At 34.8% G+C, this 13,488-nt stretch overlaps 1 protein-coding gene and 1 non-coding gene across 4 annotated transcripts in view; one reads left to right on the top strand and one right to left on the bottom strand.

Annotated features, from left to right (window-relative positions):
• Nucleotides 1-12,110, top strand: part of GCA (grancalcin) — a 43,780-nt gene extending 31,670 nt beyond the window's left edge. For all 3 annotated transcript variants that reach the window (XM_019971835.2, XM_019971829.2, XM_019971823.2), the window contains 5 exons: nucleotides 4,547-4,590; nucleotides 4,873-5,020; nucleotides 8,025-8,138; nucleotides 8,479-8,537; nucleotides 9,188-12,110. In XM_019971835.2, coding sequence (XP_019827394.2) covers nucleotides 4,547-4,590; nucleotides 4,873-5,020; nucleotides 8,025-8,138; nucleotides 8,479-8,537; nucleotides 9,188-9,214 — 392 coding nt within the window. In that variant the 3' untranslated portion in view covers nucleotides 9,215-12,110. The remainder of the gene's footprint in view (nucleotides 1-4,546; nucleotides 4,591-4,872; nucleotides 5,021-8,024; nucleotides 8,139-8,478; nucleotides 8,538-9,187) is intronic.
• LOC139179070 (U6 spliceosomal RNA) lies at nucleotides 684-786 on the bottom strand. Its single transcript, XR_011563475.1, has one exon. It is a non-coding gene; the product is annotated as a U6 spliceosomal RNA (small nuclear RNA).
• Nucleotides 12,111-13,488: the final 1,378 nt, after the last annotated feature.

Genomic DNA, 13,488 nt, shown 5'->3' with positions numbered 1-13,488 from the left:
TTGACTTAAGAGTTTTAAGCTCCATTGTTTCCAGCTTCCATTATTGTTTGATCTTTTTGTTTTCTGCCTGTATGTCATTTGTTTTCCTGTTTTTTTTTTTTAAATTTCCGGCGCCGAGTCTACGGAGCGTCCTCTTCACCGCAGCCCGGGCGAGCCTCCTGGGGGTGGGCGGGCACCGCGGGCCCCGACGCGGCCGCGCCTTTTTTTTTTTTATTTTTTTTATTTTTAAACTTTACATAATTGTATTAGTTGTTTTTAGTGTGTAGAGGCTTGTGAGGGCTTCTCTTTGCCCTTGGTCTGAAATGTCACAGTGCTATTCCTTGGTGTGCGGGGGATACAGAGGGAGTTTCCAATCGAGACTCATTTGCTTTCATTCTGAGCAGTTTTCTTCAGTGACCTTTTCTCCATTTTATCTTTGTGGAGTGCCTGCCATTTGGATTGGGTCATTTTTCTTTTTCTCTCCTGCCTCTTGGTTTCTTCTACTTTTGGGGAAATCCTGGGTGACTTAGTGATAAAGAATCTGCCAGCAATGCAGGAGACACAGGTTTGATCCCTGGGTCAGGAAGATCCAGGAGTGGAGAAGGAAATGACAACCCGCTCTAGTATTCTTGCCTGGAAAATCCCATGAACAGAGGAACCTGGTGGGCTACAGAGCGTACACAACAACCTCAACTTTTCTTTTCTTTTTTATTTAACACTTCAGGAACTTGAGTGTCATCCTTGTGTAAAGGCCGTGCTAACTGTCTCTGTATTGTTCCAATTTTAGTATATGTTCTCCTGAAGTCCTATTGAGGCTCTCATTTCTCCTATCATGTTTTTAAAATCCAAAGGCAGTTGTTCTTTTTTTCATGAATGTGATGTCTTTCCTTATCTCTCTGATTTTTAATTTTTTTTCCAGGTTTTTTTCCTCCTACATAACCTGCTTCTTCGATGTTTTTTCCCCGGTTTGTTCATTTGACTGTCTTTCATGTTAGCTGCCTTTCTCAGATGTCTGATGAGGCTTGGTTGCTCATATTTAACTAAAATACTGGTTAGAAGCCCTGAGAGTTGGGCTGGGTGTTGACTCCAGACTTCAGAGCCTGGTGGTTCAGCTGGGCAGTTTGTTCTGCAACACTGGGCGTCAGGATCTTTAGGGATTTCTTTCAGGGCTGGTTGTCCAGTTGATCTGCTCTCTGGAGCCAAGGAGGGAGGACTCAGGAGGGTTTCAGTCTTTTGTAAAATTGTCACTTTATTTCCCTGTTTTAATAGACAGTCCTGTCTTCAACAGTTCCTGATTTCCTGCAGTGCATAGAACCCTCCGGAAAATAAAATCCCAGATGTCTGCTGGCTTGGGAGTAGACAGGGCAGCCATCCATGCGGCCGAAGCGAGAAGATTTGGGCTTCAAAGGCGCCTTAAATAGGCATTCAACCAGTCCTTCTGTTTTTGTCTCTACATTCACATCCATTTTCAGAAGTACTGCCAATTTGCAAAAGTTTGGGGTCTCCTCCAGGATAATAAGGCTGCTTCTCAGCTTTTCTTATTGCAGGATCAGGAAGCTACTTTCTCAGATGGAGTTTGGCAACTTATGTCCACCTACTTTTCAACTTGCACAGTTTTTTTCCTTGGTTTCCTCTCTTATTCTCTAAAGGATTACAAGTTGTAAAAATTCAGTTTAATTCTGTCCATTCTAATGTGGTGTGGGGAGAGAGTGAAAATCTGTCAACTCTCCTAAAACTTCTCTTCTATTCTTTGTCAAGTTATTTACTTTTACATTTGGTTCTATTTTGAAACTGATTGAAGAGCTGGTTATTGGATGACTGAATTTTTGTCATTTATTATCATCTATTCAAATTCTTCCACTTAAAGAATGTGTGCTATGTTAACTTTAAGGCAAAATAGATCTAATTTACTGGACAAAATGATGGAATGGCATTCCAGAGATTTCTCCCTGTCCCTGCCTGAGAAGTTTTTGTATGAAAGAGCATTGGTCTCCAATCCTCTCTCTTCCACCTGTTAGCTCTGTGAACTTGGGAAACTTTATCTTTCTGGGCCACAGTTGCTTTATTTGTAAAACTGAGACTATTATAGGTTAGGCATGTTTATGTTAAATCACAAAACATACACTACTGGTTCATAGTAACTGCTTATTCAGTGTCAATTGAATTACCAGTCTGAAAATACCGTAACCATCTATTCTACAATTGATACCATGTGAAACATTAAAGAAAGTTTTTTTTTTTTTTTAATGTGTGGATTATTTTATAATTTTCTTTAATGGGTATAAAATTTAGCTGAAATAGTTTTTTTCTTTATAAAAATTTCAAAATATTTTATCAAATAGCATAAATAATTTTAAGCATTTTTGCTTATTCATTTGTTTATCTTAAGGAGCTACTAGTAAGAACTTTGTAAACTTCACTGAACTGTACTGACATAATATCTCCTTCATCAGGACTATGTATAATAAGTCTTGAGGTAAATCAGTATGCTAATGGAATGTAATGATAAGGATTAGAAAAAATTAAATTTTGCCTCAGTTCAGTTCAGTCGCTCAGTCATGTCCGACTCTTTGCGACCCCATGAATCGCAGCACACCAGGCCTCCCTGTCCATCACCAACTCCCAGAGTTCACTCAGACTCACATCCATTGAGTCAGTGATGCCATCCAGCCATCTCATCTTCTGTCATCCCCTTCTCCTCCTGCCCCCAATCCCTCCCAGCATCAGAGTCTTTTCCAATGAGTCAACTCTTCACATGAGGTGGCCAAAGTACTGGAGTTTCAGCTTTAGCATCATTCCTTCCAAAGAAATCCCAGGGCTGATCTCCTTCAGAATGGACTGGTTGGATCTCCTTGCAGTCCAAGGGACTCTCAAGAGTCTTCTCCAACACCACAGTTCAAAAGCATCAATTCTTCAGTGCTCAGCCTTCTTCATAGTCCAAGTTTCACATCCATACATGACCACAGGAAAAACCATAGCCTTGACTAGATGGACGTTTGTTGGCAAAGTAATGTCTCTGCTTTTGAATATGCTATCTAGGTTGGTCATAACTTTCCTTCCAAGGAGTAAGCGTCTTTTAATTTCATGGCTGCAGTCACCATCTGCAGTGATTTTGGAGCCCCAAAAAATAAAGTCTGACACTGTGTCCACTGTTTCCCCATCTATTTTCCATGAAGTGATGGGACCAGATGCCATGATCTTCGTTTTCTGAATGTTGAGCTTCAAGCCAACTTTTTCACTCTCCACTTTCACTTTCATCAAGAGGCTTTTTAGTTCCTCTTCACTATCTGCCATAAGGGTGGTGTCATCTGCATATCTGAGGTTATTGATATTTCTTGATTCTTGATTCTTTTTAGTTCCTCTTCACTTTCTGCCGTAAGGGTGGTGTCATCTGCATATCTGAGGTTATTGATATTTCTCCCGGCAATCTTGATTCCAGCTTGTGTTTCTTCCAGTCCAGCGTTTCTCATGATGTACTCTGCATATAAGTTAAATAAGCAGGGTGACAATATACAGCCTTGACGTACTCCTTTTCCTATTTGGAACCAGTCTGTTGCTCCATGTCCAGTTCTAACTGTTGCTTCCTGACATGCATACAGATTTCTCAAGAGGCAGGTCAGGTGGCCTGGTATTCCCATCTCTTTCAGAATTTTCCAGTTATTGTGATCCAAATTTTGCCTAGTAAGTCCTCATTTATAGTTCTTTAAATATGGAAGTGTTAATATTTCTGATTTAAGATAGCCAACTATCTTATCATCTATATTTCTTCTTCCTTTCTTTCACCCTCCCCCAAGAAAAAGCAGTTCCTTTCAGTTCTGAAGCTTATCCCTTTCTTACTTGGTTGAGTGCAATAAACTTCCAAATAAACTTCCAAACTACATCCAGATTCATCATACTTTACTCTCTATGTAGTCTTTCTTTGTCAACTACTGTTTTTGAAATGGAAATTTTAGAATTGCCACTATGTTCCTTAAAATCCTTTGTTGTTGATTAGTGACTAAGTCGTGTCCAATTCTCTGCGACCCCATGTACTGTAGCCCGCCAGGCTCCTCTGTCCATGGGATTCCCCAGGCAAGAATACTGGAGTGGATTGCCATTTCCTTCTCCAATCCTCTAGTAACCTCCATTGGTCTAAACCTTTAGGGTGGCGTTCAAAACTCATGATCTGGTCCTCATCTGAAGTCATTATATGCCTCTCATTCCCATATGCCCTAAGCTTTAACCAAATCTCTAACACTTTCAAGTTTTGTGATCTCAGTACGTGAGAACTACTTAAGCCAACTTAGCATTTGTGTTAGGAAGACTAAAGCCCTCTTTTCCCCTTGTTTAGTTTTCAGTATTTTATAATTGCTTATTTAATTACTCAAATCCCTTTAGTAGGTATATGAAGGTAGTAATTTTTTTTTTTTTTTCTTTCACTATGCATGCCTAACAGTCAGAGTTTGTTCATTGAGTGATGGATAGTTTTGGCAGTCAGTTGGTAAATGTTTTGTTTTAAAAACAGAAATTGTTGTAATTTTACATAAATAGGGCAGAGTTTAATTCAGATAATAAATATGTTTTACAGCCTTCAGTTTGGAAACCTGCAGAATTATGATTGCCATGTTGGATGTATCCTTGAGTAAAAACAAAAAATACTAGAATATAGCAAAATTACCCTTAAGGCAGTTTTTAGGTATAAATGATCATAGTAAACTAGAGTGTTTAAAAATACTTTGTAACATCCTATTTGAATTCCATTCTTTTCCATTTTTACACACATCTATTTATATGCGAAATTGGCTAACTCTTGCAGAAGTGAGCTTAAAATTTTTTAATCACTTATTTGGAATTTTGAGTTCAGGTTAAATTCTCTTTGGTATCAGAATTTATTTTCGTTAATAAAACTATCAGAGAGATTACTCAGGAAAAATGGGATTTAATGAATTCAAAGAACTTTGGGCAGCTCTTAACTCCTGGAAGCAAAACTTCATAACTGTTGATAAAGACGGAAGTGGCTCAGTAGAGCATCATGAACTGAATCAAGCCATTGCTGCTATGGGTAAGCATATTAAAATTCTTTAAATAAATCCAGGTCGTCTTTGTTCTTTGATCAGATGAATCTTAATTGTTTAAACTTGCTAAGTAATAAAAGGGTATATTATTTCAGCAGCTATTGTCTGGTTTGATTTCAAGGTTATAGATACATTCTGATTAAATATCTTTAACAAAACCATTTTATTTGTGAGCTTTTCAAAGGATAATCTTTCATGCCTTCTGGTTGATAAAACAGTTTCTGAATTTCCTATGTTCACTTCACTCACTCAGTCGTGTCTGACTTTTTGCGACCCCATGAATTGCAGCACACCAGGCCTCCCTGTCCATCACCAGCTCCTGGAGTTCACTCAGACTCATGTCCATCAAGTCGGTGATGCCATCCGGCCATCTCATCCTCTGTCGTCCCCTTCTCCTCCTGCTCCCAATCCCTCCCAGCATCAGAGTCTTTTCCAATGAGTCAACTCTTCACATGAGGTGGCCAAAGTACTGGAGTTTCAGCTTTAGCATCATTCCTTCCAAAGAAATCCCAGGGCTGATCTCCTTCAGAATGGACTGGTTGGATCTCCTTGCAGTCCAAGGGACTCTCAAGAGTCTTCTCCAACACCACAGTTCAAAAGCATCAATTCTTCAGTGCTCAGCCTTCTTCACAGTCCAACTCTCACATCCATACATGACCCCTGGAAAAACATAGCCTTGACTAGACGGACCTTTGTTGGAAAAGTAATGTCTCTGCTTTTCAATATGCTATCTAGGTTGGTCATAACTTTCCTTCCAAGGAGTAAGCGTCTTTTAATTTCATGTTGAATATACTTAAATTTATTCTAATTGTTCATACTCATCATTTATATTGTATACTTTTGTAACTTGGTAAGATCTCTAATTTGATGGCAAAAGCTTATCTCAGTAACAGGTCTCCATACATAGTCTAGTTTTTCATCTTCTTTATGTAGTATAGAACACACAGTAGACACACACACACACACAAAAAACCTCAAAATGAGAAATCTACATTTTAGAGTATCTCAAAAGACTGTAACTTTATTTTTATCATATCTCTGATAAGCTAAAGTTCTCAGTGTGTTTTCTTTAAAAAAATGATAATATGAATTGTGTGTAACTTGCTTGGGGCTTCCCTCATAGTTCAGTTGGTAAAGAATCTGCCTGCAATGCAGGAGACCCCAGCTCAATACCAGGAAGATCCCCTGGAGAAGGGATAGGCTACCCACTCCAGTATTCTTGGGCTTTCCTTGTGGCTCAACTGGTAAATAATCCGCCTGCAATGTGGGAGATCTGGGTTCGATCCATGAGTTAGGAAAATTCCCCTGGAGAAGGGAAGGGCTACCCACTTCAGTATTCTGGCCTGGAGAATTCCATGAACTACATACAGTCCATTTAACTTGCTTATAGTAACATAGTTTTAAGTAGTTTTCTTAATTGTATTTATGCTTGTGATTTTATTTACATTCATTTCTAAATAAAATGCTTTTGTAACAAAACTAACTTTTGAAAGATTGTACTTTTCAGAAATCTGAACAAGTGTATATTATTTCAAATTTCAGTTTAAAGTCAAAACCATGATTTTGTTTTATAAATAGACATTTTAATTGTCATTTTAGGGATAGTCCTGTCCATATAAACTTGTATAGTTTAATTATAGTCTTAATTCCTAATGAGTTAAACTTGGTTCTTAATTCTGCACAATGTTGGAAAATTAATATAACCATTTGGAAAAAAGAAAACCACCAAAGAATTCACATAGGCAGTTGAATGTAAGTAACAAAGAGGCATTCTGTATTATTCAAATTTTAGGTCTTCAGATATATTTTAAAATATTCATTTTTTTTTTTTTTGCTGAGAATGCTATGGAAAATCTTGTGAATTTTATCAGTCCCATATCCACCTGAATCATAACTCTCTAAAGCTTAGGGTTTATTTTTATATAATAGCATTTGCTTGCATGTTTGACTTCTATTAATTTATACCTTTCCTTTCAGTTACTTTTAGCAAGTTTCCTGGATTGTGTTTCATTATAGCTATTTGTAGAATTACCTTCTGTTGCATTTATTTTCATTATTTTTCCCTTTGCCTGGATGAATGTCTTTTGTCTACGTCTAATCCAGTAATATACAAAGACAACATTTCTAGGCCAGCATTCTTCACAGTAAAATATACACACCTCATTAAATACATAGGACCATCACTAGGGGGGCAACAAGTGAAATAATTTATATTTCTAATTACTTTTATTCCATTCTTTTAAATTTTATTTTTTATATATTTTAAAATGTAAATCATCAAATAGTAATACTTGTATAGAATTTAAGACTAAATAATATACATGTAATGGGAGTGAATGATCCAAAACTTTTTACTCAAAGTATACATTCAAAAACTTTTGGAGTCCACTGGGCTAGACAGCAAAGAACCAAAGAAAGAGTAAAAAGACTGGTTAAGATGAAAAGTCTATGAAGAAACAGAATAAGGGTTATAGGCCAAAACGGAATAACATTTCCCTATTTCTTCCCCCTCTAAGTAACCATGTTGATTCTCAAATTTTCTTTGACTGTAAGACAATACAGTCAATGGGAAATACAGGTTTGAATGATATCAAAGATCACTAATAATCTTTGCTTTGATGTTTTTGAAGAACTGTAAAATTACAGGGTTTAAAAATTGATGAATTAAAAAACCTGTGACTACATTAGACATTATTTCAAAGTGAAAATATATTTTACAAGCACAAAAAGATAATTGTTTTCTTTTTCCTAGCTTTGACTTTTTATGGAGCAGGAATTGTGAAATTTATGTACCACTTTTGCTGTTAGTAATGAAACCTTTCCTGATCAATTTCAATAGGAATGTGTTTTGTTTCCGAAATATATTTTTATGTAATGAATTCTGAAAGTTAATTTGTTTTATAGCTTTATTTACATGAATACATTGTTGGTTAATGGTGTTCTTATGATGTGTAGTTTTAGAAGTTTTAATCTAGCCATCCCTTTTTCTAGGTTATAGGTTGAGTCCTCAAACAGTCACTACCATTGTCAAACGTTACAGCAAGAATGGCCGAATCTTCTTTGATGATTATGTTGCTTGCTGTGTGAAGCTTCGAGCATTGACAGGTATGGACCATTTATGGGCACAGTATTATGGGACTTTTTTCCCCAAATGATGTCCCTCATTTCCTTCAGCAAAGTGATAGTATTATGTGTCTTCCCCTCTTTATTCACTGTTAGATCTTAACAGAGTTCTAACGCTTTAAAACTTTAGGAATATAAATAGTGAAAAATGTTATAGCTCAGTTTTGGAAAATTTTCTTCATATCTCAGTGGCCTGGGACATTAAAAAAAAATCACAAGATTTACTAGAGTGTAAAATTATTCCTTTTGTAATACCTGGGGGCACCAGTTATTTAAAAGTAGATTTTAAACTGTAACACAGAAAATAACTTCTTGTTTAAAGATTTCTTTAGGAGAAGAGACCACTTGCAACAAGGGGTTGTGAGTTTCGTATATGACGATGTGAGTATCCTGTATCACACTTTTGATGTTTATACTGTGTTCTATGTGTGTTCATAGTGATCAGAAAATGTAAATGATCTCTGATTTCAGTAGTGGAGATAATATATTTTAAAAGCCATATTCTTTTTCTATATTTTTCAGCATAACTCAAATATAAAATTCAGTAGTGGTACAAGTAACCAATTTGACTTGATATTAAACATAAAAATACTTTAAAATTTTATGACAGTGATTTTGGCAGTTTATGTTCCAAATCATGTTTAAGGGCAAATTTATAAAGAAGTATTTCACTTGTGATGATCTTTCTTCTGAAAGAGATAGGAAATGTTCATCTATGATAGGTAATGGAACTATTCCTTTCTCATTTCAATTGTTGCTATTAGGCTGAGTCCATTTTTTTTTTTAAATTGAAGCTACAGGAAAGGTTATATTTCACATGTTCTTAAGTGTTTCAGGGTTTTGTTTTATTTGTGTTATGTGGAAATTATGAGGTCAACTTTATCCTACTAGTATAATACTGGTTTGAGTTACAAGCCTTAGTAAAAATTTCTCCTCTTGAGAAAATGCTTCTGTGGAATATAATTAGAGACAAAACATTAAAGACAAAAACCATGTTGTTGTTACCAAACGATGATTTTGCCTGTTATTAGTTTTTGCAGGGCACAATGGCAGTTTGAATGTCTAGAATTTGAAAGCTGAAGAAATACTGTGAGTTTCTCTGCTTAGAAGAAATGAACTGGACTCCTTAGAATTAAAGCTTCTAAGGCTTTTCCATATTCCATATATTGAATCTCTTCTCTTGAGTTTTTACTTTAGCTCACAGTGTAAAGCAATAAGAGAGATGTTTTTGTATTTGGAATATTATTGCTTTTAGTAAAGTTATAACTTTAGAGGTATCTGCATAATCAACATAGGTGTATAATTAAGTGATATAAATACCTCTTAGCTTTAATTTTGTTTCTTAATTACAAGATAGATTATATATTTAAAAAGATAGATTGTATAAGAAGCTAAATGATGCAAGCCTAGATAAAACTAATTTATACTTACCTGAAGGTTACAAATTATATTTTGAAAAATTTGTTTGTAGTTGTTGGTATTTGAAGGTGAGCCAGAAAGGGAAGCCTAGATTTTGTGCAATCTTTATAGTAGGGGTTTTTTTTTTATTTGCTCACATAATCAGAAAATAGAAACTTGCGACTCTTTGCCTGTGAAGAAGAAAATTGTAGTTCCTAAAATTTTATCCTGAATCACATTAGGTGGACCATAAATAATCTATGGTGAAATAAAACTACAGGAGGCATTGTTTTTCCTTTTTAAATTTTTTTGCAGTATATGTTTTTCTTCAGTGTGTTTTATTGTCTTCTGTGGAACAAAATTCTTAATGAACATAACTTCTTTCTCTGTATAGATAACCTAAAATGGCATCTTTGTTTAAATTTAGGTTTTCTGCAAATGACATATTTTTAATGAAATCTCAATATTTAAGTTTGTTATTTTAAACTACATTGTTTATACATATTGCTATTAGCTGTTCAAAAAATTGTTTAAAAATCAAGTAATCTACCACTTTGTTTAAATGTTTAGAAATTACATGTTTGACTTTCTTGACAGCATTAGTCTGTGATTTTGACATTAGTAAACCCATAAGTCTTTCTCAGTAAGTGTGATGTGGGTCCTGAGGATGGTAGACAGCATTTCATTTTTTACTATGAAAATTGAAAGTGGAGTCACCAGGTTCTTAGCATTTTAAGATTACTGATATAAGTGGCTGTAGTTAATCAGTCCCTTGGCAAACACGCCTCAGTCTTTCTAAATGAAGAGTTAGTAAACCACATACTTTTATTACACTTTAATTGAATATCTTCTAGCTTAAAGGTGAATACAAATTAACATAATTTTAATATGGCTTGTGATTGAATTAATAATATAGTTTTTCATATAAGTTTCATAAAAATGGAGGATGAATGTAGTATCTTAAAAAAAACTTTTATAAAGATACAGAATTATAAATCAACTTTCATTTTAAAAAAACTTGGAAAGGAAGTAATGTATACTCTTGTTGATATGGATAATTTTATATAATTAGCTGTCAAATTCATTTGGTTAGATTTATAAAAATGTATGAATGAATAAATCATGTAATTTTGTCCTCTGGCTGTTAATTTTTTTCATGAACATATATTTGATAATGTGAGAGCATTTTAACTGAAGCATAAAAGATACAGAATTCTAATTAACAGTGTTGTAGGGAAGAGATCATATAAACACACTGTGTATCATTCATGTTGAATTAGGGTGATACCGTGACTCAGCAGCATGGAATCTTAACATACACTTTGTACTGCTGCTGCTGCTAAGTCGCTTCAGTCGTGTCTGACTCTGTGCGACCCCACAGACAGCAGCGCACCAGGCTCTGCTGTCCCTGGGATTCTCCAGGCAAGAACACTGGAGTGGGTTGCCATTTCCTTCTCCACTGTGTAAAAGTGAAAGTGAAGTCACTCAGTCGTGTCCAACTCTTTGTGACCCCATGAACTGCAGCCCACCAGGCTCCTCCGTCCATGGGATTTTCTAGGCAAGAGTGCTGGAGTGGGGTGCCATCGCCTTCTCCGACACTGTGTACAGTTGGTTGAGTAATTGTACTATTCTGAGGTCAGTTATAATTTTCCTTATTTGGACGCTCCATAGTTGAGGTAAAACTTTTAAAATGGTATGACATGAGTCATATAAGTTTTGTCAAATGACACTTTGCGTTAGAACTTTTACACGCTTATCTTAACTCATCCTTTACCAAAGGTGTTCCTATGACTTTTGGTCATAGAAGGTCTGAAGAAGTTCCCAGGACCAAGCGTATTTGGGAAAGCCTCATCTTCCTCAGGAAGCTTAATAAAACGTAAGGTACAGAAAATCTCAAATTTATTTGACTCAGTTTTTTCTGAATTTTTTTAACCTCAGAACCCTTCCTCTTAGCAAAACTGATGTTCTACGCCAGCCCAACCTGGTTGTCAGACAGTTGTTTTGCACTTCACATTAGATAATCTTTTTTTTTAATCCATAGAATTTTATTTAGCCTCTTTTCAAATTTTCTTATACTAATGAGGAGAACATAAATCTAGAAATAAGATTTGCAAAATCATCACTTTCCTGTAAAATTCCCAAATTAACATTATTTCAAACACTGGTGTCATTTTGGCCTTCAGGACAATTACATATTTTTCTAGTGCTTGGTTTTCTAATCTGTACACATTAGGAAATCTTATATAAACATTAGCCATAGAGAACACATTACCAGGATTTTTCTGCTAAAATGCAATTCATATTTTTAATGCTTTTAAAATAATGTAAACAGAATCTATTACTAAGGTAAAAATTAAATCATTTTATAATGAACATGAATGTGAATGTGGTGTGGTAGTTTGTACTAATTAACTCATGCCCCAGTTTTCTTATGATGATGGAAATTATTAAATCATGTACACTCTTAATGTCTAAGTGCTTTTATTTATACAATAAACATGTTTCCATGTCATTTTTAGAATTTTTTTAATAAACATTCAAATAGCTTGCTGTAAAGTTTTGCATCATACAAAATCTGTAACATATATATTAAGAGATACTTCAGTTCAAGTAACAGTGCAGTAATTCACCTATGCTTAAAAGACTGCCAAATGATTAAGTGTCAGGTATTGCACTTCTATTTTGAGTGGCAGTTTACACATTTTAAATTACATCAGGGGGTAATCAATACTATTGGAATCTTAATTTGGTCCACTTTCAAGTGTAATTTCAAGGACTGTGCTCATTTGATCTATCAAGCATGCATTCAGAAACAAAATATAATAGAAAAATGTCAAGAGATATGTTTATTTCCAGAGAAGGCATTTACCCTGGAAGAGAGTAAAATTTATTAATGTAGATAAAATCTGTGTAATTGAAAATATAAATTGTGATGATTTAAGTAAAATATATAAATCAAGGTCACTGTTATGGCATTACAAAACTGAACAAACAAATACTATATGTCAGAAGTGTGCTTTTCTTTGTCCTTTTATATTTGACAGACATAAATGATATGTTTTTTTATAGCAGTTTTCTGGGAAATTAATAGGAGTAAATTTGTTAGAATCTGGTAAATTAAATCTAGTGAGTAAAATTAATACATTTTTCAGGTTAGTATATTCTTCTTTTCTCTTAAACTTTAAAATGCAACCATGGGTGTTTTATTACTTTGAAACATATTACAATATCACATTTTTGTTGGTCACAAATCATTTTCAAAGCAAATTGAGCATTTAAAAATAAATGTATAATGCTAAGGTATCATCTAAGAGTGTCTTGATTTCATAATACTAGATGATACAAAGAAAAATATTTAGAATTTGTGTTATAGTGATGAATACAGGCAGGGCTTTTAAATGAATACTGTTCAAATAATTTATAGTCTAGAATAAGGTCATAAAATTACATATGTCTTTACTGAATTCAAATTGCCCTGTAACATGGAGTTCTGAGCACAAAAGTACTTTGCAGAAAACTGGGAAAGTTAAGAAAAATTTCTCTGTCTCACTATCAGATCATTATTTGAATCCTGGGAAACTTGTGCTTTTGTTTTTTGCCACGTCTACTTATTTTAAAAAGCATAGTAAAGAAAAGAACCTTATATTACTTAACATTCCTTTTACCCATGTAGCTTGGTGATAAGCAGCTTTGTGTATTACTTTTTGAGCATTCAAATTTCAGATGTGCTTCTATATCTGAATACATAGTAAGTAGACATTGGTGGCAATTCTACATTGCTGTGCTGTGCCCTGCCCTGAGGGGAGCAGTAGGCTCCTTGCCTCTGTGCCACTTAGGTCTTTAGGTGTGCCCCTTCTGCAACGTCAGAGATGGTGGCAGTTTGGAAATCTTACAGGGAGTGAGAAGAATTGGTCTAGCAGCAGCATAGTTAATA

This window comes from Bos indicus, chromosome 2, assembly GCF_029378745.1.
Source record: "Bos indicus isolate NIAB-ARS_2022 breed Sahiwal x Tharparkar chromosome 2, NIAB-ARS_B.indTharparkar_mat_pri_1.0, whole genome shotgun sequence".
Taxonomy (NCBI): Eukaryota; Metazoa; Chordata; class Mammalia; order Artiodactyla; family Bovidae; genus Bos; species Bos indicus.
The sequence above is the reverse complement of the archived record's forward strand: the minus strand, read 5'-3'. Positions and strand labels throughout refer to the sequence as shown.